Source organism: Mirounga angustirostris, unplaced genomic scaffold (assembly GCF_029215605.1).
Source record: "Mirounga angustirostris isolate CCGP_5_RB_7025 unplaced genomic scaffold, mMirAng1.0.hap1 SCAF_2, whole genome shotgun sequence".
NCBI classification, from domain to species: domain Eukaryota; kingdom Metazoa; phylum Chordata; class Mammalia; order Carnivora; family Phocidae; genus Mirounga; species Mirounga angustirostris.
The window spans coordinates 55021071-55046762 of NW_026991710.1; the positions used below are offsets into that span (position 1 = coordinate 55021071).

Sequence of the window (25692 nt, forward strand, 5' to 3'; positions counted from 1 at the left end):
AAATGATGAGAGACACTTAGCAGCAATGGCAGATCTTTGTGGAGTTGACAGTATCTTGTATGCTCATGGTTAGCAAAACACTTCAGATGATGTAAAGGAAAGTCGGCCTTCCTCATGTTTAGGAGGAATGTTGTCAGATCACGCTTATTTGCATCGTGAACTCAATGACGATATACATGGAAACACATACTAAACACAATTTGCTAGAGACTACATTTACATTTTGCATGAAGAGGTGATTGTTGCATTAGATGTTGGTTTTAGATTTAATCCAGTCCCGATAACGAGTCACTTTGGTGTAAATTCCAGGCTTATTTTTTTTTCCACAGTCTATTCCCCAGCTTACTATTCCAATAAGATACCAGATGTTTCTATCACGTGCTATAACCAGAGGTCCTCCAGAATCACCCTGGAGAAGAAGAAATGTACATTGTCAGTAAAATAAATGAAGGGGAGTCAAAAATGCAAGTTAATGAGCATGTGAATGACTACTAAATTAATATTTTAAATCAAGGTATGCAAAATGAATTCTATTTTTACTTACCATTAGTATTAATGTAACAGTAGAGTTTATTACTTATTATCTCTTTTTATTTTACTACTTCTGCTTATCTGTGTTAATGTCTTCATTTGGAAGGCAGTGTGAATAAAGCTAAGGTTTCAGTTTTATCTTGTGTAGTTTTTAGTTTTGCTCTTTCTAAATAGGAAGCACAAACTGAACCTAAGTCCAGGCATACAATTCTTACATGATTGATGACCTCAAGGCTCAACTATATGTCACCTCCATGAAACCTGTCCTGTTAGCTAGATATAATCACTTGCTTTGAATTTGAATTGCATCTTGTTCCATTCACACCAGTTGATAGGCAACTGTCCTGGATGTTATATTGTTGTGTAGTAATAGGTTTAAGAGGAGAAATATAATGTGAAGGACACTCCAGGCAAACGTGCATTATTTATTACAGACAGGCTTTTATTTCCAAATCAAGACTTAATCCCTAGACCTCATGAACTGGTTTCAAATGTATGAATCTTGAGGACTTCCCTAATATCTTTAACCTAAGCTGTAGACAAATGATTTTAAAAATCTTTTAACAATGAACCTATTCATTCAAATGAAGCATTATCTGGAAGCCCCTTATAGACTTATTTTATAAGAAAAATGATCCCGTTTGAAGCAGGCCTGGGGTCCTACAGTCTTGTGCCTTTAGCTCCCTTCCCTTATCTTTCCACGCTTCTCAGTACCCTTTAGGGCTCAGTGGACAGAGTATGAAAACTCTGGTCTACTAAAAGCCATGCTCCTCAGCTCCTTTCCTGTTGGACCACATCTTAATTTAGGTCCTCAGTATTTTACTTTGCTACTGGGGAAGGAAGCAAGGGCGCATGGACCAATGGAAGAGAACATCTGCTCTTATACAGCTTTATGTTCCTGCTCAAAAGTCATGTGATCCAGTTGTATTGTGGACCACCCTCTTGTTTCTGCTTCTCCTCAGGAAGTAAAGTGAGTGGAAGGAGATCTTATATTCTAGAATATGTAGCCAAATCCTAGGTTTTTATTCTTTTTGTTACTTGTGTGCTATATTATTAGATTGTAAATTCATATGCATTCAGTGTAGGTTTTTTTTTTTTTTGATTTATGTTTCCTTCAGTACTTGTAACATTACCTTGCAATTGACAAAAAACAAACCAAAAAAACCCCACAAAAAACCCTGAATGAATAAGTGAATGAATGTTTATTATATCACATTCCAGACAGCCAAAGGCAGATCAATAATGCCACCTTCACATTTAGGAAAACAGATGCATGTGTCAAATTCTCAAATGCTTCCTAATTCTTTAAGAATTGCTAAACTGTTGGACCCATGTCAAAGTCTTTATTATTTTAGTTACTTATTTTTAGCCTTTTAAGTGGCCTGACTTTAAAACTGATATTCCCCTTAAATGCTTAATACTTAAAGTTTTGTATGGTTTGGGGAAATGCTATTTATTTAATTAGTTTTTAGATATAATTTGTGAGGTAACACTTTAATATGAACTAGTGTAGATAAATATATTTTTTTCTTAATAGTGTAATTCTATCTGAATGTATACTGCTAAAGGTCAAAGTGTTAAGCACTGGTAGGATGATGCTCTGTTGGCCATGGAGGTATCTGCAGACCTCATTCCATGCGCCTTACAGGTAGTAGGGACTAGATATGTAATTGGCTATCATTGTGACTTGAAGCAATGATTGTGTGGCTTTCTGGCTTGGTTTCTACTAAGCACTTCCAGGTTTTTTTTCTTTAATTAAAGTTCTAATTTGCAACGGATGGTCATTTTTTACAAATGGTTCTGGATAATAAGAGGGTGTTAAATGAGGAGTATTTCTTATAGTTCTCCCAATCCCTCTTTTTACACTCTCCTCTCTCCTCCACAACTTAATTTTATGGAGTCATATGAAATGACACTGGTCTATGGTCCCGTACGGCCACCCTTATTCAACAAATTCATTTTTGTGGATTTGAGTCTATTCTTACCTCACAAGCATCTAGTTTTCCCATTAAGAATCCAGCACATATCATTCCTGATGATACGGCACCACCATATACATTAACTTGATTACATATATCATTACTTATGATCTCTACTTCAACTTGTCGCAGAGTATTGGGAAAGGGACCTAAAAAAGGAAAAAATTAATAGATGAAGAATTTCACATTGTTGCTTATAATAGTTAATTGTTGTATCTTTCAAAGGATGGATCAGTGACAAAATGTATGTCTTGAAGTTGACTCTGCTTATGACATATGTCTTGAAGTTAACTCTGTGCTTATGACTCTGTGCTCGGGTTCAAATTCTATTTTTTATGTGTCTTCTATGTGCTAAGTACCATTCTTAGCACATTCACTTCCACTATCTTACTTAATCTTTGCCATAACCAACAAAGATATGAATATTCTCTTTTTCAGATGGGAAAACCAAAGCTTACCCAGTTATGAGTCTTGCTATGATCACATAGCTAAATGGAGAATAACATTACATTTAAGCCCAGGGCATTTCTCACCACCTTGGATAATCTGTGATAGTTCACCTTACCTTACCTGGAAATCTGCCACATCACTCTAAAAAGGGCACAGCTATACTGGGAATTGAGAATCCTTTAGGAAGAGCAGTCTAGAGCCAGGTTGTACTATTAGAAGGTAATTTTAATGCTGAATAAATGGAATGCTATTGCTTCATCAGAAAGACCATGTCTATTTTGATCTTAAATGGCTATCCAAAACTAATTCCAGGATAAGTAACAAATACCAAGATAAGAAATAGATCATGTTTTATTAATGACCCACACATTTATTGTTTTGTTATATGAAAAGTACTATTTCATTGTGCATTGTACAGTTTTAGTCATTGTGTTCTCCTCATTACCTTTTAACAGCTTTTATTTTATTTCTTTTTTCTTTTTTTTTAAATTTAAATTCAATTAGCCAATATATAGTACATCATTAGTTTTTAGTGTAGTGTTCAATGATTCATTAGTTGCATATAACACCAAGTGTAACAGCTTTTATTTTAAAGACTATATTAGTCTTTCACATAAAGATGGGTACTCTGTTTACAACTGGTTCAAAGACAATTCGGACAAGGAAGGAGGGAAGGGCTGTCAGTTTGTTCAACTAGTCAGGGTAATTCTGTGCTAAAGGCTCAGCACATATGAGTTTGAACACTGCACAATTTATGTGCTATTTAGCCTTGTGCAAGTTATTTAATCTTACTAACCATCATTTTACTCACCTGTAAAATGAGAAAATGATACCTATCTCACATGTTTATTGTGAGGGTTAGAAAATAATTAATGTAATCAGTTGTGCTAGTGCTTTGTTCCATATTCAGATTTCAGTCGATGGAAGCTATTGGAGTGAACTGTAGAGTTCAGGATCACATATTTAAAACCCTCCAGGTACAAAGCTGCACTTCAATGTTAATGATGGCTGGTGAGTGCTAGAGCTTTTATAAGAGAAAAATCTAGGTTTCTAGGGATTTTGTCACTAACTATAAATAAATCTAATCCTCTATATTAACACTAGTAAATTCACTTACCTAGGATTGACCATCTTGCTGAGAAATTAAGCCTAAATCCTCTACAGTCATTAAAGTTATCTAAGGTCTAGTGAATTTCTTCACCATTTTTAAGCATGAGAGGGTCATTATATGACCATTTTCTCTTCATTTCTGATTCTCCTTGAAATGCTCCCAGGGAGAGAGTCTGTTCACCATCTGTTCTTTATACAAATTTTTAGAATAATCTAGACTATTTGTGTAGCTGCTTCAGCAGTATTCAGTACTATCTCTTTTGTTCTAAGTGACATTTAAAATGTATAGGTATTCCTAGGCTTTTAATCAACTGTATTTCAACTACTTATAATTTCTGTGTGCCTACATTTATGTTTTATTTTACGTTAATTGGTCTAGGATGCTAGGTTTTAAATTTTAAATTATCGTTCTTTAATCTCAACTTTTAAAAAGTCAATTCAAGTGCTTAACAATATAATAAGCTATTTTACACTATCAACTATTCAAGGAAGAAATTATCCAGAATAAAAAGTTTCCATTTTACAAGCTGTCTGGTTTCAAGATTTCTAATTAGACATAATTGGATAAATTTTGGCAGGTAGGAGTAGAAAATTTTAGTCCTTGTCTCAGTTTCAAAGTGCAGAGAAAGCCATAATCAAATATTTAATACTTAACTTTTGACTGATGTCTTATAAATTCATAATGTTATTCCTGAAAAGTATGCATCTTGTTAGAGTAAACAGATCAAGGCTTAGTAATCTGTACACTATTGGGCATCGAATGATTCATGATGAAGTCCTAAATCACTCACAAACTACTACTCTGGGAGTGGGTGGTGTTAAGTTTAATTAGGGTCTAGAGGAAGTGTAACTGGTATTGCCCTAGTGGTAGATGGTATCCATTTCTACTCCAATCAGTAAGTGGCCTGTCTAATCTCAAAGGATTTGATTCTCCTTTGTACTCATCACCATTCCCTATACAACAAGGCAGACCCCCCAGAGATGAGGAAAAGAATTCTCAGATTATAATGACGGTATAACAAACTGGACCCAATGTCAGAATTTTGAAATACATATTGAAGGGAAGCAGATTTCTTTAAAAATGAAGTGACAAAGATTCAATAGATAAAAGCTATACTTGGAGGAAATGCATAAATAAGACTACAACTTTTTTTTTGTTTTTTTTTTTGTTTGTTTTTAAAGATTTTATTTATTTTTCGACAGAGAGAGAGACAGTGAGAAGGGAACACAAGCAGGGAGATTAGGAGAGGGAGAAGCAGGCTTCCCACCGAGCAGGGAGCCCGATGTGGGACTCGATCCCAGGACCCTGGGATCATGACCTGAGCCGAAGGTAGACACTTAAAGACTGAGCCACCCAGGCGCCCCAAGACTACAGCTTTTTAACGAGAGTCTGGAACAAGAATCAGAAATTCAGAGGCAGATTAAACTATATGTAAATTTTCACCTAAGAGAGGTAGAAACTGGAGACAAAACAGGATCTAAAGATCTATCTTTGCAGTTTATTGTGTGTTATTAAATGTAGTAAAATGTTATACTTGTGAACTTTATAGATCCTGAGGCTCAAAAACTGCTCCATAAGTACATGGATCAGAAGGGCCCCATTTAATATTTAGCATCATGCGTGCCATTTAAAATGTTTGTGTAAGGCTGTTTTCTGTAATGACACATTACATAAGTTTATCATTATTACTGATCACAAATCACATACTTTAAGATTCATGCAGCCAAAGCAGAATCTCTGCATATGAAGACAGCAACAGAAAGAAGGGATGTGAAAAAAATATGCTTGAATAATTTTTGAAAAGAAAGTTATAACTAGTTTCCAAAGTAGCCCATAAAGAAGGCATTAAACATCGATGCTGTGTAATAGTTCTAGCCAAAGTTTCCATAAGTCACCATATCTGGGTTTTTCTATGTGTTGTTTCGTGGTATTTTTCATGGGACATCTTGATTTCATCTCATTTTCAATATTGTGATTTTGAATCTTATTTTATGTCTCCATTCAAATGGAAAATGGGTTTGCATTTTTTGCTTAGCTTTTTTTTTTTACTGTGATACTCACCGTTAGCTTTTAATGCTCCCCATCCAGTGACAAACACTGGACTCCAAGGCAAGACTTCAAAAGTAGCATTTGGGAGACAGACTCTGCCCACATCATTGGAAAATAGAACGGGGGTAGAGAGCTTCACCACCGCGATGTCATCGTCGTGCTTATGGGCAGCATAGTTTTCATGAATGATAATTGATTGTATCTTTCTTCTCATCAGTGGAGGACTGAGAGTTGTTCCAAAACTAGCCATCCAGAGTTTGGGGTTTTTGTAACTGAATCACAGATTTAAAAGGATTATAGTTGATTCATTTCTGATCTAAAGTTGCCCAGGACTCTGAATCAGCATGGGACATAGGGGTGGTAGAAGGGCAAATTGTTTAAGGTGATAGTTGATGGGTCTTCCACCTTATTTGAGGCTTCTCCCCTCAGAACTGCTTTGCTTCATCTAGCTGATACAAATGACCTCATTCTAAGGTAGCTTAAATTACTTCTCTTGAGGAGGAGTTTGTATTTTCTAAAGGGAACAAAATATTATTGCTGTTTTTGATTATAAAAGTAATACAGATTTGTTGAAGAGACTATAAATAAAAATTAGACATATGTACCCACATATGTACATATCCACACATGTATACTCTCATATGCATTCAGTTATATAAATGTCTGTATAACTATGGAGGGAGAAAAAGAGAGGGAGGGAAGGGAAAAGGAGAGTGAGAGGTATCATACTGGAGCCACACCTTATATATTGTTTTCTCATCCTTTCTTTTTAGTTAACATTTTACCCGGAATATTTTCCCAAATTATATGAATTTCACTAGAGTTATTATTATCTCTTTATTATCTCCATATATCCCATATGTTAAATCTTCAAAAAAGATAAAAAAGTGCAGCACTAAAGATATTCATGTGGGATAATCTGATGTAAGTTTGTGGGTTGGGATACTATATTAGCAGAGTTTTTTAAAAATTCTACAATATATCTTGGGAAAACTGCTGAGTGTGTTTAACTTTTGACAGCGTTGGCTTGTTCTTAAAGTTAGGAAAATATATTCTCCAGAATATATTTTCAGCTGGAGATGAAGAGTCTCTAACTTTTCTACTATTCTTTAGTAACTGTCATTTGTTCCTAAGCCTGCTTCAAAATCGTGAGTTCCAGTGGGATACTAAGATGCTCATAAAAGAATGAAAAGGGTAGGGGCACCTGGCTGGCTTAGTCGGTTAAGCATGTGCCTTTGGCTCAGGTCATGATCTCGGGGTTCTGGGGGTCTTGGGGTATGGGATGGAGCCCATGTCAGGCTCCTGCTGGTGGGGAGTCTGCCCCCCCCCCGCTCATACTCTTGCTCTCAAATAAATAAATAAAAAATCTTAAAAAAAAAGAATGAAAAAGGGATGAGGATTATAGGAAATGAAGGTGAGAAAAGAAAGTGAAATTGGTGATCCTGTTGGTACAGACTGAGGACTTACATGTCAAAGCAGTGAGCGGCAGTCAGGAGCCACTCCTCACTGATCAAAGAAGCTCCACAGAAATGGATGCCGTCCATTTGCAGGCTGGCTTGCCATGGCCAATCGGCTTTTTTTGCGGGATAACCATCAGCAATTCTTTCCATGGACGGAAACTCCCTCCCTCTTCCACAACCTGTCAGGAGGAAATAAGATAGTCATTTATATATTTTATTTGTTTGTTTACTTTAGGTGACACACAATGTTACATTATTTTTAGTTGTATACCATAGGGATGCAACTTCTCTAGACATTATGCTGTGCTCACAAGTATAGCTATAGGATGGTTATTTATAACCAGAGTTGTAAACATGTGTAGGCCTGTTTGGCACATAGTTAAAGATGGAAACATATATAGATTTGCCTTGCCTTTAAAAAGTTAATTGAAATTATATAATAGAGTAGTGATTATTCACATTGAAAAAGGATTAACTTAAAAAAAATAAACTATTTAATATCCTCCCTGGTACATTTAAAGCAACTTCAGCTTAAGATTTGTTTTTTTCATATCTTTCTAGGTCATTTTCTTGTATGGCAATTTATTCCAGTGGTATTTGACAATTTTGAGTGTCAAGTGTACACTATTTACTGCAGAACAATGCCATTTGTACACTTAAAATACTTGTCTAATATTATAACCATTACCCTACTATAACTTAAGTGTCAAAGTTCACGCATTAAAGTTAATGGGTCTCATTTAGTTCTAAGCAAAATTTTCTACTTTAACAAAGTGAGCCAAATAAAAATAAATATGATAAAATGATAGAGAATTGTTTAAAGAAGTTGTCAGTAAAACTTTCTGTGAGGAATAACAAGTTATTTCTAAGGAGCCCATATAGACATTCCCAATTATTAGTAGTAATTTTCTCCTTACATAGAGTTAAGTCATGAATCCATTCAGAGATATTATATACTTTGGGGAAATAGTAAACATGAGGATAGAGAAACTCTAGCAGTATTTTGAGTTTTAGCATTTGATTTGCAAACATTGTAGTGATAGTCTTGACTTACAGCTGTTCAGAATGTGCTCTGCTTGTATTTCATTCATATCTGGAAAAAAATAAGATGATTGCTCAGCAATGGAACAACTATAATTTGAAAATACTATGCCTACATGACATGAATGTTTCTGGTTGGGATGAACTGAATTATTCAGGAATTTCTTAATTTAAAGGCAATAAAATAAAATCCTACAAAAAAGAGAGGCCTGGATATAAATTAAACCCTTCTTCTGACTATTTGTGGGCTCTAGGAAAATCCTGGTTTATGATTTTAAAATCATTGGCATAGAGAAGGATATTGTTTGTCATGAAGGATGACTACATCTAATTAATTTAGCCATACCAATTTATTAAAATGCAAGTTAAGCAGAAGCGGATCTAGGACTACTTTGATATATGTATTATTATATGGTAGACACCATATCTTTCTGTCCTCATTTCATACATTAGTGATATGGTAAAAGCACTCAAAGCATTTTAGATGCCTGACATCTCCACAAAGGCTCCAACTGGAATAAAGATCCACCAGTGTACTAATGAATCCTTAAAATGTGTTAGTCATTTTATCATAAACTAAAACAGAAGAAAGCACGATCAATGACTATTCCCCAAAATTATATGAATTATTCCTTATGCCAGATAGTATAATAAGCAATCCAGATCCATGTTTTTGTTAAGAAGAAAACCAGTGTAGAGTTTTGGTAAGCTTGCAAATTAATGAATCTTTCAGTCAGACTCTAAAGAGGAACATTGTGTTCATCTGCCAGGAACTATGCTTATGTTTATTACTATGTTTATTAGAATAAATCCCTTAGAATTAGGTTTTGCCAATAGTAACAATTCCCTAGTGACTTCCCTGATCTTTATAATAACCCCAAACTTCCTACCTGGATCTGCATGACATGGTCCCTATTTATGTCTTTGTTGTCATGTTGAACTGTTTTTGCTTTCAGCCACTACTCAGTGCCCACCCTGGCCTTTCTGTTTCTTGACTGTGCCAAGGTATTCCTACAGCCTTTATTCTAGTTGTCCCTTCTGCCAGAAAAGCTCTTCCCTTGACCATTTTCATGGTTGGTTCCTTGTTGTCATTCAGATCTTAGCTTAAAAATCCTCTCCTCAGAAAGAGGCTTTCCATGACAAATCAAAGTAGCCTCCTACTCTTTATTCTCTGTATGGAAATTCGTATTACTTGATATTACTTTGTTTATTTACTTGTTTAGTGGGCCATTATCTTTTTTATTCCAATTAAAATGTTCCATGAGGACAGGTAATTTAGTTCCTGGCACAAATAAGTTCTCAAAAAATAATTGCTGAATTAATAGTGAACAGTAATGATAACTAATAATTTACTGAGTCCTGTATACCAGGGACAATCCCAAACACTGCTATATCCTCACAATAATATGAGGCAAAACTATTAAGGACATGATTTAAATACTTTTCAAGGTAAAAAGCTTGTCCTACAACCATTTCACTGTAAAGTCAATTATAGTCTAGTGTCACCATCTGTAGGTTATGGATCAATGAGAGGGGTGGAATTATGGTTACCTCACAGATAACTTTAGCCTAGGCTCATTTCTATCAGCAGAAACTATTGATGAACTTCCATGGTGATGTTATATCTCATATGTTAACATTATCTAGTAGGTATGTTCCACCTGCAGGATAAAAGTTAAATAGCTCCAGTTCTAGAACAAGATTGTGTAGACTCAATTTTTTCTGCTCTTCTCCTATAAATACAACCAAATACCTTGAAAATTATCTAGCAGATAATAATAAAAGAACTCTGAAAGCTGGAAGGAGGAAGGCAAAATGGCTAGAGACTACAGTATTTTAAGGACAATGTGGTGAGTTTCCTAGTTTTATGTTCATCTCACATATATTCTGGACTGGAGACCAAGAAAGGCCTACAATCTGGAACCATCAATAAGCATAGACAAAAAATCCTAAGAATAGTCTGTTCTCTCCATCCAAATACTGGGAAAGAAGAAGCACAACAAAGACCTAGTAAAGATCCCAAACCTCCTGCTTCACAACACAGGGCTGGCTATCCATTTTGCCAGCAGTAGTGAGAGCAAGAAGCCCTTGATCTTCCCAAACCCCACTTCCTAATCAGGGCACCAGCTTATAGAATGACACTCACAGGGACAACATCAACCTTTATATACCCAGTGACATAAATGGGTTCAGGCCCACTGCACCCCTCCACAAAGGATGGCCCAGGGATGCAAGGCAGCCTAGAGAAGCTTGTTCTACTCCTATATATGTTGCTGGCAGCAGGGGTTGAGAGGAAGCTCCAGAAGACTAGAATAGTACTGCAAGGACTCTGAAAACTAAATTGTTATTGAAACAATGAAAGTAGGTGAGAATCTACACTCCAAACCTAAATAAGTGGACTACCTGCTAAAATAAAAGAATTAAATAGGATCAAGAGTCTTCTAACATAATAACCAAAATGTTTAGAATACAAAAATTACTTGCCATACCAAAATCCAGGAAAACCACAATCTGCATGAGAAAAGACAACCAACTGATACCAATACTGAGATGAATAAGATGTTGGAAGTATCTGATGTGGATTTTAAAGCAGATGCCAGAAAAATAATTTAGCAGTTAACTACAAATTCTCTTAAAATAAGTGAAAAAATAGAAAATCTAAGCAAAGAATAGAAGTTATAAAAACCAAATAGAGGGGTGCCTGGGTGGCTCAGTTGGTTAAGCGTCCAGCTCTTGATCTCAGCTCAGGTCTTGATCTCAGGGTTGTGAGTTTAAGCCTCATCTTGGGCTCCACACTGGGCATGGAGCCTACTTCAAAAAAAAAGGAAAATTATAGGACTGAAAAATAGAATTAATAATAATAATAATAAAACCCTGTTGGATGGTCTTAATAATAGAGTGGAGATGGGGAATAGGTTCACAGTAAATTTAAATGAAATTAAATAGCATTTACTCAGAAGAACAGAGAGAAAAGAGATTGAAAAAAAGTTAACAAATCCTCTGAGATTTGTGGGATAATAACAAAAGATTTAACATTAATATTATCAGAGTTCCAGAAGAAGAAGAAAAAGAGTGTGAGACTGAAAAAGTATTCAAGGAAATAATGGTTGGAAACTCCCCAAACTGGCTAAAGACAGAGATGTATAGATTCAAGAAGCTGAGAAAATCTCAAATAGGAAAAACTCAAATCCACACCAAGACCCATTATAATTAATTTACTAAAAACTAAACACAATGAAAAAATTCTCAAAAACAGAAAAATGATACATTACTTATAAAGTAACACCAATTCAAATAACAGCAGTTTTCTTATCTGAAACCGTGGAGGACAAAAGGAAGTGGCATAGCATTTTTCAAGTTCTGAAAGAAAAAACTATCAGCCATGAATCCTGTATCCATTGAAACTATATTTAGAAATAAAGGTAGGGGCGCCTGGGTGGCTCAGATGGTTAAACGTCTGCCTTCGGCTCAGGTCATGATCCCAGGGTCCTGGGATCGAGTCCCACATCAGGCTCCCTGTTCCTTGGGAGCCTGCTTCTCCCTCTGCCTCTCTCTCTCTGTCTCTCATGAATAAATAAATAAAATCTTAAAAAAAAAAGAAAAGAAATAAAGGTATTCTATGATGAAGGGAAATGAAAAGAATTTTAGTTTCTAAAAGACCTGCTCTTGGATAATGGCTAGAGGAAGCTCTCCAAACAAAAAGCAAATGATAATAGAAGGTTAGTACCCTCAGAAAGGAAAGAGACAGAATGTGTAAAAACACAAATATACATAAAAGACTATTTTTCACCTTATAGGTTTCTTTAAACATATTTTATGGTTGAAACAAAAGATGCAACACCATCTGATGTGCAGAATATATAGAGAGGAAATATTACTCTGATGTGCAAAATATATAGAGAGAAAAATGTATCTAAAAAATGGGGAGGGCAGGGCGCCTGGGTGGCTCAGTTGGTTAAGCGACTGCCTTCAGCTCAGGTCATGATCCTGGAGTCCCTGGATCGAGTCCCACATTGGGCTCCCTGCTCGGCAGGGAGCCTGCTTCTCCCTCTGACCCTCCCCCTTCTCATGTGCTCTCTTTCTCTCATTCTCTCTCTCAAATAAATAAATAAAATCTTAAAAAAAAAAAAAAATGGGGAGGGCAAAGAGACCAAAATGGAAGTAAAGTTTCTACACTTCATTTGCAGTGGTATAATCTTGACACCAGTAGTCTCTGATATTGTGTGTGTATGTTAATACCTAGCATAGCCACTAGGACAGCTATACATAGTGATAAGCTCAAAAACATTACAAATAAATCAAAATGGAACTCTAAAACAAATGCTCATATTACCCACAGGGAGGGAGGAAAAAAAGGAACAGAGGAACAAGAAATAGCACAAAAGAAAGCAAGTATTAAAATGAAAGACTTAAGCTCTAACATGTCAATATTTAATATGTGAATGGTTTAAGTACATCAATTAAAAGAGAACGGCAGAGTGTAATTTGGAAGACATGACTCAGCTATTTTCTTTCTACACTGAAATTTCTAAATTAAAAGTAAAAGGATGGAAAAAGATATTACAAATATGAATCTAAAAAAAAAAGCAGTAGTGGCTCTATTAATATCAGATAAAAAGGGCTTCAGAGAAAAGAAAATTACTGGGTACACAGAGGGACATTACATAATGATAAAGGATCAATCTACTAAGACTATGTAACAATTTTAAATGTATGTTTACAAATAAAAGAGCTTCAAAATACACCAAGCAATAACTAAGAGAGCTGAAGGAAGGAAGAGAAAAATTCACAATCATAGCTGGGGACTTCAACATCTGATATAATTGATGTAATTACTAGACAGAAAGTCAGCAAGGATATAGAATTAACACCATCAACAACAAGATCTAATTGACATTTATAAAACACTCCACCCATTGCTTCTCGGCCTTTTGGCTAAGATCAAGTGTATAAAACACTTCACCCAACAATAACAGAAAGCATATTATAAATACCCATGGAACATTCATTAAAATAGACCATATCCTGAGTCATATTTAAAAGAATTGAAATCAGAATATGTCCTCTGTTCATAGTGGGGTCAAATTAGAAATCAGTAACAGAAAGGTAAGGAGAAAAATCTCCAAACACTTGAGAATTAAACAACAGACTACTAAATAATACATGGGTCCAAGAAGAATTCCCAAAGAAAATAAAAAAAAAATTACACAGAATTGAGTGAATATGAAAGTACAGCATAACAAGTATTATGGGATGCAGATAAAGCATTACAGAGAGGGAAATTATAGCACTAAATGTTTATGTTAGAAAAGAGAAATGATCTCAAATCAATATTCTTGAGTTCCTAACTCAAATAAACAAACAAACAAACAAAAAAAGAAGAGCAAAGTAAGCCTAAAGTAAGGAAGAGGAAGGAAATAGTGAAGAAAAAAAATCAAGGAAGATCAAAATTTCCATCAAAATTAAAAACAGAAAAATAATATAGAAAAATTAATGAGACAAAAAGCACTGGTTGTAAGAAAAAATAAATAGAATTGATAAATTTTGGAAGATTGACAAAGATAAAAATAGAGAAGACACAAATCAGCAGTATCAGGAATTAACTGAGGGGATATCACAAAAGAGCCTGCATAAAGATGTAGCATGTATATATAATGGGATATTACTCAGCCATCAAAAAGAATGAAATCTTGCCAATTGCAATGACATGGATGGAACTAAAGGGTATTATGCTAAGCAAAATAAGTCAGAATTTAAGTGGAATTTAAGAAACAAAACAGATGAACATAGAGGAAGGGAAGGAAAAATAAAATACGATGAAAATTGAGAGGGAGGCAAACCATAAAAGACACTGAACTCTAGGAAACAAACAAGGTTGCTGGAGGGGAAGTAGGGGAGGGGAAGGGATAATTGTGTGGTGGGCACTAAGAAGGGCACTTGATGTAATGAGTACTGGGTGTTATATGTGACTGATGAATACTAAATTCTACCCCTGAAACTGATTTAAAAAAAAGTCATAGGGTTACCACACTGACCTGAGAGTATATGCATAGAAGAATTTAAAATGAATGTTCACACAAAAACTTGGAAAAAAAGTAAGGAATACTTTGAACAAGTTTACATTCATAAATTTGACAATTTAAAAGAGAAGGACAAATTCCTTGAAAACCATAAACTACCAAAACTCAGCAAAGATGATATAGATAACCTGAATAGCCCTACTATTAAAGAAATTGAATTTGTAATAAAAGCTTAAACAAAACAAAACAAAACAAAACAAAACAAAACCTTGGGCCCAGATGGCTTCACTGGAGATTTTGGCAAAACATTCAAAGAATTAACACCACTTTTACACAATCCTTTCTAGAAATTATAAGAAAAGAGAGCATTTCCTAATTCATTTGATATGGCCAGTATTATCCTGATATTGAAACCAGAGAAACAAGAAAACATACTCATATCTGTCATGAATTTGATGCAAAATTCTCAACAAAATTTTAACCAACTGAATCCAACAATGTATGTAAAGAATAATACAGTGATGAAGTGGATTTATTCCAGGTATATAAGGATAGCTCAATATTTGTAAATCAATTAGTGTGATCTACCATATCAACAAGCTACAGAAAAAAGTTATATGATTATGTCAATTGACACAGAGAATGTATTCAATAAAATTTGGCACCTATCACACCACCACACCAACCTAACATACTCACAATTAAAAAAATTGGAAAATAACAAGTGTTGATGAGAACTGGGAGACATTAGAACCCTTATACATTGCTGGTGAGAATGTAAAATGATACAGCTACTGTGGAAAACAGTTTACAGTTCCTTAACAAGTTAAACATAGAGTTACCATATTGCCCAGCAATTCTACTCCTAGGTATCTATCCAACAGTAATCAAATAAATACTATACACCAATATTTATAGTAGTACTATTCACAATAGACAAACAATGGAAAGAGCACAAATGTCCATCACCTGATGATTAGGTAAACAAAATGTAATATTATCTATAAAGTGAAATATTATTCAGCCATAAAAATAATGAAGTATTGATACATCATAAAACATGGATGAACTCTGAAAATAATACGCTAAGTGAAAGAAGCCAGACACAAATGTCACATATTATATGGTCCCATCTATGTGAAACATCTAGCATAGGTAAATCCATAGAGACAGAAAGTTAATTGGTGGTTGTCAGGGGCTGGGTGAGGGAGAATGAGTGACTATTTAATTGGTATAGGATTTCCTTTTTAATTGGTATAGGATTTCCTTTGAGGTCATAAAAATGTCTTGAAACTAGGTAGAGGTGATGGTTGCAAAACATTATGAACTAAATGCCACCAAATTGTATACTCTAAAATGGTTAATGGTTAACTTTATATTATGTGAATTTTACCTAAAAAAAAAAATACTCAACATAGTAAAGATGTCAATTTTCCCCAAATTGATCTATAGATCTAGCAAAATTTCTATCAAAATCTGTTTTTTTGTAGACATAGACAAGATTATTCTAAAATTTATTTAGAAAGGAACTAGAGTATTTAAAATAATTTTGATAAAGAAGAATAAAGTGGGAGAATCATTCTTCTTATTGTTAAGCTTGCTATGTAGCTGCAGTAATCAAGAGAGTATGATGCTGGTGGAAGGATGGACACGTAAATCAATGAAATAGAATGGAGAACCCAAAAATAGGTCCACACAAAAATGCCCAATTACTATTTGACAAAGGAGCAAAAGTAATTCAGTGGAAGGTAGGCAGCCTTTCCAATAAACAGTGCTGGAGCAATTGAATATATATTAACAACCAGAACAATGACAAAAAACCTCACAGCTTATACAAAAATGAGCTCAAAATGGATTTTAGGCTTTAATGTAAGACATAATGTAATGTGAAACCATAAAACTTATAGAAATAAGTTTAAATGTTAAAAAATCTAAGTATAATATGTAAAATTATAAAATTTACAGAAAAGAACATAGGAGATAATTGTCAGGGACCCAGTACTAGGAGAAGAATTAGATTTATTACCAATAACAGATCCATAAAAATTAGAGTTCAATTGGTTGAATCTCATCAAATTTAAACTTTTCCTATCTGAAAGACTCTGTTTATGGGATGAAAAGGCAAATTTCAGACTAGTAAGAATTATTTGCAAATTACATATCAAATGACAAATGACATTGTGCCTTTATGCCAGGGCAGGTATCATCAGGGTCTGGCATTTTTCTTCTGTCTCCTCCATGCCCTGGGCCAATCCTATCCTGGATGCTTTAGGAAGGCTCATGGTAGTGTCAGAAAAAAATGACGTGTCTCCTTTCACAGGAGCTAAATCATGTTTGTGCCCCACATATGATTTCTGTGTTCATACCACTCTTAACATTCTGGATTCTGATTGGAGAGAGTATTGGAACAGAAAGAGCCAGGCACTACAGTGTAGGTTTTTATCTCATACATGCTTAATTAATACAAACAACTCCACCAAGATCTCTTAAAAAAAAAAAAAAGAAATATTATATTTGGGTTATCATACAAATTCTGTTTCATAATTATTTCCATACTAATCAAAGGAAGGTAATCTTTGGTGTTGATTGTGTGGAGATTTATTATCAAGTGAGAAATGAGAAACAAAAATGAAAAGTGGTTTCATTTTATGGTGAAATAAAGCTTTCTCTGTAAATGAGAAGATCGTTAAAATGATAAACTCTAACAAGGGAAGTAAAATGGGATTTCTTGCCTTTAAGATAAGGTAATGAAGTATCTATCTTCAAGAAGCTTTCATTTGATTTCAGCTTCTGATGCAAAATGTTGTCAGCTTGCCTTTTTATCGTGTCTGCATTGTTAGAAGCAAACTGAAACTTAAGCAATACATCTGTTTTCAAACCATCATTACTTGACCTGAAAAAGAAAAACACCAGAATCAATGAGTGAGTAATAGCCATACTTATGATTATTTTATACTTTAGTATTTAACTATTAGTTATATCTTCAAGAAAATACAACATAAATATTTTATATATTTTATTGTCATGGATTTTCCTCCTTCCTGTATCATATAGGTGTTAATACCGAATTATCCCCTGCTTATAAAACTTGATCATATTCAGAGAAAGCTGAGTATTTAAGAGTTCTATAATTTTTTTTCTGGCAAAATACATAAAAAACACTTGTTAAATCCATCAACTCTGTGTATGTGTGTGTAAAGTAAGTAAAACAGAGGAGTATTCAAGGATTCTAAGATTCTTTAACTAAATGCAGAAGTCTTTAAGAGGACAACCAGTAGAATATGTTGTATCACTACCCAAGCTGAGAAATTCTCTCCCTACAGGTACTCTGTAAAGAAGGAATAACAATTAAATGTAATAATATTAAAATATTTTTGCTCTTGATAAATCTAAGATTTTTAGATCCCGTCCACAAATCAAACAATGAAAAATAACTAAGTAATACAAAGTTTCCTTTCATCATAAAAATTAATTAGTTGTGATTACCTAAGGTCAACAACATGAGACTTGATGTAATGATGATTTAAACTGGATCTTCGAAATATCTTATCTACCTGAGAAAAGAAAAAAACCAACAGTGTAGACCTTTTTAAAATAATTCACACATTTCAGCATATCACAAAAATGCCTGTATAAAATCTGCAGTAATAGCTTTTACTTCTAAGTTTGTTTGCAACTATCCTCAAAAAGCTCATTTGGACATAATCCCCTTGTCATAAAGGTCACCCCTATAATCAGATGTTGATATTTGAACAACTTGTCACATGATCAGGGATGGCTGGTATATATCAAGAGTTGAATTAAGCTAGATATTTCAGTAGCCAATATAAAATATACATGGGGATGGAGGTGCTGAGACAGAATTTCTCTGAAAATTTGATGTGTATGGAATTATCAGCCATTATCATTCAAACTTAGTTATCAACATCATGGCTGTGATTGAAGGGTCATTTTTGTAGGCTTTAGTGAAACACTTGAGGCCATCTTTTGATCCTGTAGTAACTGGAGGAGAGGAGGAGAATGTGTATTTATTAGGTACTTCCTTAAAAAGAATATACTTATCAAGAAAAATACATGAAATGATTACTTAGAATAAGACAAAACTATATGTGGCATTCGTATGTCATTTTAGACCTCCTTTATGGGATAATTTCTCTGTAGGATAAGATCCTAGAAGAAATTATTTCTTACCAAAACCACAACTTATTACAGAATCTGTGGTTTTACAAACCTGTGTATTACCATTGATTCATCAAGTTGGCTTCTTGGAAAAAGGACTGACCACATGCCAAACCTTAAGTGAATCCAAATCTCAATAATTAGTTTCACAAATCAGAAGAGCTGCCCAAATTGAAACTGGTTATGTGTTGAACAAATACATTTCACTCAACTAATTTGATTTTTTTCTGGTAAAGTGCCATGTCATATGGCATAGTTTGGTGAGCATGCTTATTGAAAAATCAATTATTAAAAAATGAATGACCATGTGTTTTCCTTCTGATTATGAAGGGAAATTTGTTTTTTAAGGAAATAGTTTTATATACACGTGTACATTTATTTGACAAAACAAATACATGTTCATTGTAGAAAGTTATAAAAAGCAAACAATAGAGCAAAGTAAAATGGATAGCATTAAAATCATTTCCAAATCACTGCATAGTGAACTTCCTATTTACATTTTTGGTTGTATATTTCCAGATTTTCTACATTCATTTATATATATTTTATATATATTTTATATATATATCTTATATATATAAGACCTTTATATGTCTTATATATAATTATAAGTTTTCTGCCTGCCTCCTTCCATTTTCTTTCCAACTTCATCATTTTGTTGTTGTTTCTTTTGAAATCACAGCTTTGTGAACCATGTATTATCCGTGGCAATTGAGCATATAAAGTTTAGAGTACTGAACTCTACAAGAAGTTTCTAAAATTCATTTTAGGCACTGGTTTTAATCATTTCTTCTAGGACAATATTTCCTAGGACTGTGATTTATAATCTAAATCAGGGGTCAGCAAATTATAGCCTATAGGGCAGATCTAGACAGCCACTGTTTTTGTCTGGCCCATCATCTAAGAATGGCCTTCATATTTTTTTAATAGTCGAAAAAAATCAGAAGAAGAATGTTTTGTGACATCTAAACATTTAACAAAATTCTACTTTCAGTGTCCATAAAGTTTTATTGGACCATAGCCATACTCATCTGTTGATGTATTGTCTATGGCTGCTTTTGCACTACAATGACAGATTTGAATAGTTGCAGAGACCACACAGCCTGCAAAGCTGAAAATACTTATTATCTGGTGTCTTAGAAAAAAAAATTGCCAACTTCTGGTCTAAATTACTGTACTTTCCTTCTTTATGTTGCCACTATTATACTCTAGAGGATAGAGCCAGTTCTAGTGAGTTGACCATTTATTTACTAGTCCTCTCCTTGAAGTGTATTTTTATAGTCCTCCCATATAGCAGACACTTTTACAGGCACCAGAAATATAAGAATAAATAGACTTAGCCCCTCACGAAGTCAGAGGGGCATAGACATACAAAATAATAATGATGTAACAAGGTGGTAAGCGCATTAGCAAAGGTGTATGAAAGTTCTGTGAGAGCACAGGAAACAGATGCTAACGTTTATTCAGGCATAATTTTTCATACTTTTTATTCACAACATAAACCAGTCTTCAGAATAACTCAGAGAGGTAGGTGAAATTATCCTATTTTGTAGTTGAAGCCCTGAGGGCTCAAGTAGCTTTTCCAAAGCTCATAAAATGTCAAGAAGTAAAATTTGGATATGAATCTAGATGTTCTGACTTCAAAGCTTAGACTGTCTGTAATTCAGTATCACCCTGCCCTGATCAATATCAAAATTTCCTTCAGATGTATTTTTGAAAAGACATGCCAACCCCACTCAGTTGCATCCTTTAACTCATTTCATCAGCTCATTTTGGTTGGAAATGGATAAAGAAATATTTCTGAACCTGGCAAGAATGCTCTGTCATCTTTGGTCAGTGCTAGGCTCACTAGAAGCTGTATACACAGCTGAAGTCTTCAGTGGAAGACCTTGTCTGTATGTTTCCGTGGTATATTTTCAGGAATAAATGTTTTGTGTAAGCTGCCTAGTGGGAAATGTATCAGGGTCAGACACACATTAGGTGCTTAATAAGTGATACATGGTAATGTTTATGCCTAAATGATTGAGCTATGTTTCCAGATAACTCAAATAATTTTACTTTTTGTATTTGAGCTATTTAATCTTTCTGTTGGGCTTCTATTATTCAGTCTTCAGTGCAATTATTCTTTGCCCAAAGTATTCTTCCAATTTTCCTGAGATACTGTTGGTTAGAGTTGCCAGGATTAACAAACAAAAATATGGTTAAGTTTTAATTTCAGATAAACAATGAATAATTTTTAGTATAGGCATGTTTAAAATGTTGAATGAAATATGTTTTCAGGAGGACCTAAAATTAAAATTTAACTGAGAATTCTGTATTTTATCTGGCATCCGCAACATAGGTACAATTTGATATGTTCTCAACTTACCTCTAACTTTATTTTAGCCTTTTTCTTCACCATAGTATTGTCAGAGTAGGAATGATGACAGACTTACCTCATTATTGACTTTTTGTTTCAGGTCTCTTTTCATTTTTGAGTGTTCAACTGAAAAGTCAGGATTATATTCAATACTGGGGATCTGGAAGGAGGTTTGGTAATAGTAAAATTTCTGATCTGGAAGGGAGAACAAAAATGGATAGTTTCTCTTTAGTTCATTTGAGTTGTATAAATATCACAGTAAAAGGAATAACATGCAAAAAAGTCCTATAATGATGAACTCCTGGGAATTAAACATGCAATAGCTGTGGCCAATACTTCCCTCTAACCTTTTTTTTTAAGTAAAATTGGTATATAACATTATATTAGTTTCAGGTGTATAACATAATAGTTTGATATTTGTATATACTCCATATATGTGTATATATGTGATATATATACACATATATCATATCTTCTTTAGCTATTTGTCCGTAGATGGACACTTAGGTTGTTTTTGTATTTTGGCTATTATAAATAATGCTGCAGTGAACTTGGGGGTGCATATATCTTTTCAAATTAGTGTTTTTATTTTCTTCAGATAAATACCCAGAAGTAGATTAGCTGACTCATCTGGTAGATCTATTCTTAATTTTTTTAGAAACTTCCATACTGTTGTCCATAGTGGCTGTACCAATTTATACTCTCACTAACAGTGTACAAGGTTACCCTTTTCTCCATATCCTTGCCAATACTTGTTATTTTTTTTTCTTTTTGATGCTAGCCTTGCCAAAAGGTATGAGGTAATATCTCATTGTGGTTTTGATTTGTATTTCCCTGATGATGAGTGATGTTGAGCATCTTTTCATGTGCCTATTGGCCATCTGTATGCATTCTTTGGAAAAATATCTATTCAGGTCTTCTGCCCATTCTTAAATTGGATTGTTTGGCTTTTTGTTATTGAGTTATTTGAGTTCTTTTTATATTTTGGATATTAACCCTTTATTGTATATATGATTTGCAAGTATTTCTAACCCATTTTTAATATTACATGTTCTCATAGTCATGTGCTTGTCAGTTGTTTTCTGACAAAATTATTACCTGTTAGTGATAATTCATAAATTTAAGCTGTTAATTAGATCATGATAGAATGTAATATATTCTCATAAGTTAACCTTGAAGTCAGAATTACTACTAAAATAATGATTTTACTTTCAGTACATTAAATATTATTAAACCATATAATAACATAAGATGTATTGCTTGTTCAAGAGATAATATTATGTGAACCAGTTCAAATTTTAAATGCTAGAATTAATTTTTATAAAGGATGATCATTTCCCAAATGTAGATATGTTTATGCAAATTAATACTGCATTATGCAAAGCTTACATACACTTAAACAAATTATTGTTGCAATGAAAATTACACTCCAAAATATTAGGTTTTGAAATAAATCCAGTAAATCTTCAAACTTTCAAAAGAATACAATGAGATATATTCTTACCAAATGCCAAAAAATGAACAAGGAGACCGACGATTATTGCTAGAACCAACACAACAGCTGCGACAATAAGGGCTGTCATCCATGGTCTTAGTGAACTTGTCCTTCTACCCAGTATTGCTGGCCTTTTGGGAGAGAGTTGTATATTAAAGTGAAACAGAACTTAAATTCTAAAATCTTAGTTTTGCATAGTTTTGATATAGAATGGTTTTTTTCTAGAATTCATGGTTAGCCCATATTGCATTTGGTAACATCTGAATATATTGTTCTATAAAAAGTTAGAAAAATACTGTCAATGAAAAATATCACTGATTGACATTTGACTTTATATTTAATTTTAAAAAGTCAGAATTATACTGCAGTTGACTACTGCTTCATATACTTCCTGGTTCATCATGCTAGTGTTCTGAAATATTTTCTTCTTTGTAAATGAACTAACAACATATATTTGGTTCATGTGCTTCAGATCCAAAAAGCGTCAAAGAATGAGGGCTTCTGGGTCACTTCTCTCATTCTGCATGAACCAATAGAGGTTCAGAGTGATTACTAAGACCTTGGAGTTAGACAGTCAATGATATGGTAATAACAATGTAGTGGGGAGAGGTGGCAGCTATACTTGTGGTGAACACAGCATAATGTATAAACTTGTCAAATTACTAAGTTGTACATGTGAAATAATATACCATTATGTGTCAACTATACTCAAATAAAAAACAATAATAAAGATAAAACCTCAAAATTGGATGTTGGGGGAGTTGGAACTAGGTTTTGGGCTTTGGGGACTTTTTTCAGAACTCTATACTTAATCCTAAAATCCCCATTTATAAAACAAGTAATCTGTAATGCATAGGAAGAGCATCTAAAATAGGACAGGTTGAAGAAAAGAAAAGAAAATAGAACTCTAAAGAAGAAAGAATAAGTAAACCAAAAAAGAGATCATCAATATAATGAACAAATATATAGTGACAGCTCAGAGCTTTGGACCCAGGAACTTCATGGTGTGAGAGCCACTGGTGTATTTGATGAATATCTATTTCATAATGTTATAAGATTTCAGACCTGTGATTTTTAATAGATGATATTGGATAAGGCCATATTTACTTGAGTAAATAATGAATCAATTTAAAGAAAAATACTAAGGCAATAATAGTACCAGTAGTATGTAAATATGGCAAAAAGCATGAAAGTTGTATGTAAATGACTGACATTTGGGAAACCTACGTAGAGGCAGAGAAATGTGACAAAGTTCTGTCCCTATGCCAGAGTCAGAGCCCACAACCTAAAGACTAAATCTGAACAATTACAGAGTTGAGGCAGGCTAGAATGAGACTGGCATAAGTTGTCCGGGAAGATCTAATTCACAGGAGAATTGGGCAAGAATATGGCTCTGAAAGCTAAAGGTACCAGTTATTGTTCTGTTAAAATTATACATGAAAAAGCAGGAGAAAGAATTACCTTCTCTGGATTGGTAGCTGGTTGTGGTAAAATAGAAAGTAGACCCCCACGAAATAATTGAAGATATCAACTGAGGGGGGCCTTTTGGAATCAACAATCTGGAAAAAGTGGGGGTAATTCTGTATCCTTGTATCTGGGCAAAGAAGCTACAGGCAGTTTCCTCACCCCAGAACCATCAACCTGAGCTCTGATAAGTATCTCAGTCAGGTAGCACTAATTCTGAGTTCTGCTGTGTTTCTGGAAGGATCTAAAGTTACTCTGGCTTGCCACTCTTTGGTTGGTAGCAAGGTAAGAGTATTAAAATCTACAAACTGAAGTATCTTTAGGAGAGCTGGGGTCCTGCTGGGGCAAGGAAAGAGCTGACGAAAACATTCACCACCTTTATTAGTAGAAGATCATGGGCAATCATGAACTCATTCAGTTAACACTTACCAAGTTTCTTCTGTGTGCCAAACACTTTCTGCTTGGGATTCAAAAATGAATAAGACATAGTCTCCCATCTTTAAGAACATGTAATCTAGTGACACACTAAGTAACTAGTAAAATACAAGTGATAAATGTCATGATGTAATTATGTCCAATAAGTTATGAGAGAAGAGTGGGTATGAATGGTTTTGCTTAGAGAACTTATCCTTTGAACTGGGTTTTGGAGGCTGAGGAGGAATCAGCAAGAATGATGGGTACAACAGGAAGAAGGAACAGCATAAACAAAGACAAGGAGACATGAGACAAGGACAGGGATTTTTCAAGGACATACGTGAGAAAGTAGAATTTATGAATGAGAATAGAGGTAAACCTAATTAATGCATGTGTTCATTAGTTAACTGAGTAAACATTTATTGAGCGTTTTTATGTACAAAAAGGGAATCTAATGAAGAATCATTAATAGATCTTCCTCTCAAGGAACTTATTGTCTTATAGGGAAGGAACACAGTGTACATAAATTGCTACTAGAGTTGTAGAGTATTTCTAAGAGAATTTCTGAGAAGGACTAATGATTTCTCTTTGGAGGGAATAATGCTTGAAAAATAATGACAATTTTTTAAAGCTTGAAAATGCTGGGCCCATCTTCTCACTGTCTTCTCCTCTGAGTCAGATATGGAAAACCATTCATAGAGAAGTTTATTTCACAAAAGAACTCTCATCAACAAAAGGGTGTGGTTGCCTGTTGAACTTCTAACACCAGAACATCATTGTGACTGAATTACAGTCTTATGTATGGGTCACAATTGAAAATTGTTTGAGTACATTTTCTTAATTATGTAGACATGTCCTAAATATTTATTCCTAGAAGTTTTTTAAAAAAAATAAAATAATTTTTTCTTACTGATTTTTTCAGTACTAATCTAACTTTAACTTACACATTGATGAATTTCAATGGCTGATATCAGTGGCAGTTCCAGATTACTGGAGTTTGCACCTCATAGGTACTTGATAAATATTTGTCTACTAAATAAAATAATGTGTCACAAAAGAGGAGGCGGCCCTAAACTATTTGTAACACAAAAACTATTTTTACCAGAGAGTTTTGCTAGAGATGAATTTCTTCAAATATGG

General features: G+C 34.0%; 1 protein-coding gene across 1 annotated transcript; it reads right to left on the minus strand.

The window, feature by feature from the left end:
- Positions 1–247: 247 nt before the first annotated feature.
- LOC123848933 (transmembrane protease serine 11G-like) lies at positions 248–24635 on the minus strand. The gene is made up of 10 exons (XM_045881792.1): positions 24568–24635; positions 22684–22805; positions 21256–21374; positions 18128–18195; positions 17374–17534; positions 8635–8673; positions 7588–7759; positions 6133–6392; positions 2517–2659; positions 248–409 (listed from the first exon to the last, which is right to left on the minus strand). The coding sequence occupies exons 1-10, from the start codon at positions 24633–24635 to the stop codon at positions 248–250; spliced, it is 1314 nt and encodes a 437-aa protein (XP_045737748.1).
- Positions 24636–25692: the final 1057 nt, after the last annotated feature.

Coding starts and splice junctions, on each gene's coding strand:
- LOC123848933 (XM_045881792.1), bottom strand. CDS start 24,635: ATGGGAGACTATGTCTTATTCATTTTTGAATCCCAAGCAGAAAGTGTT. Junction 8,674..17,373: donor TTCATTACCTTATCTTAAAG/GCAAGAAATCCC, acceptor ATTTTTTTCCAG/ATATGAATGAAATACAAGCA. Junction 2,660..6,132: donor GGGAGCATTAAAAGCTAACG/GTGAGTATCACA, acceptor TTCCTTTTTTAG/GTCCCTTTCCCAATACTCTG.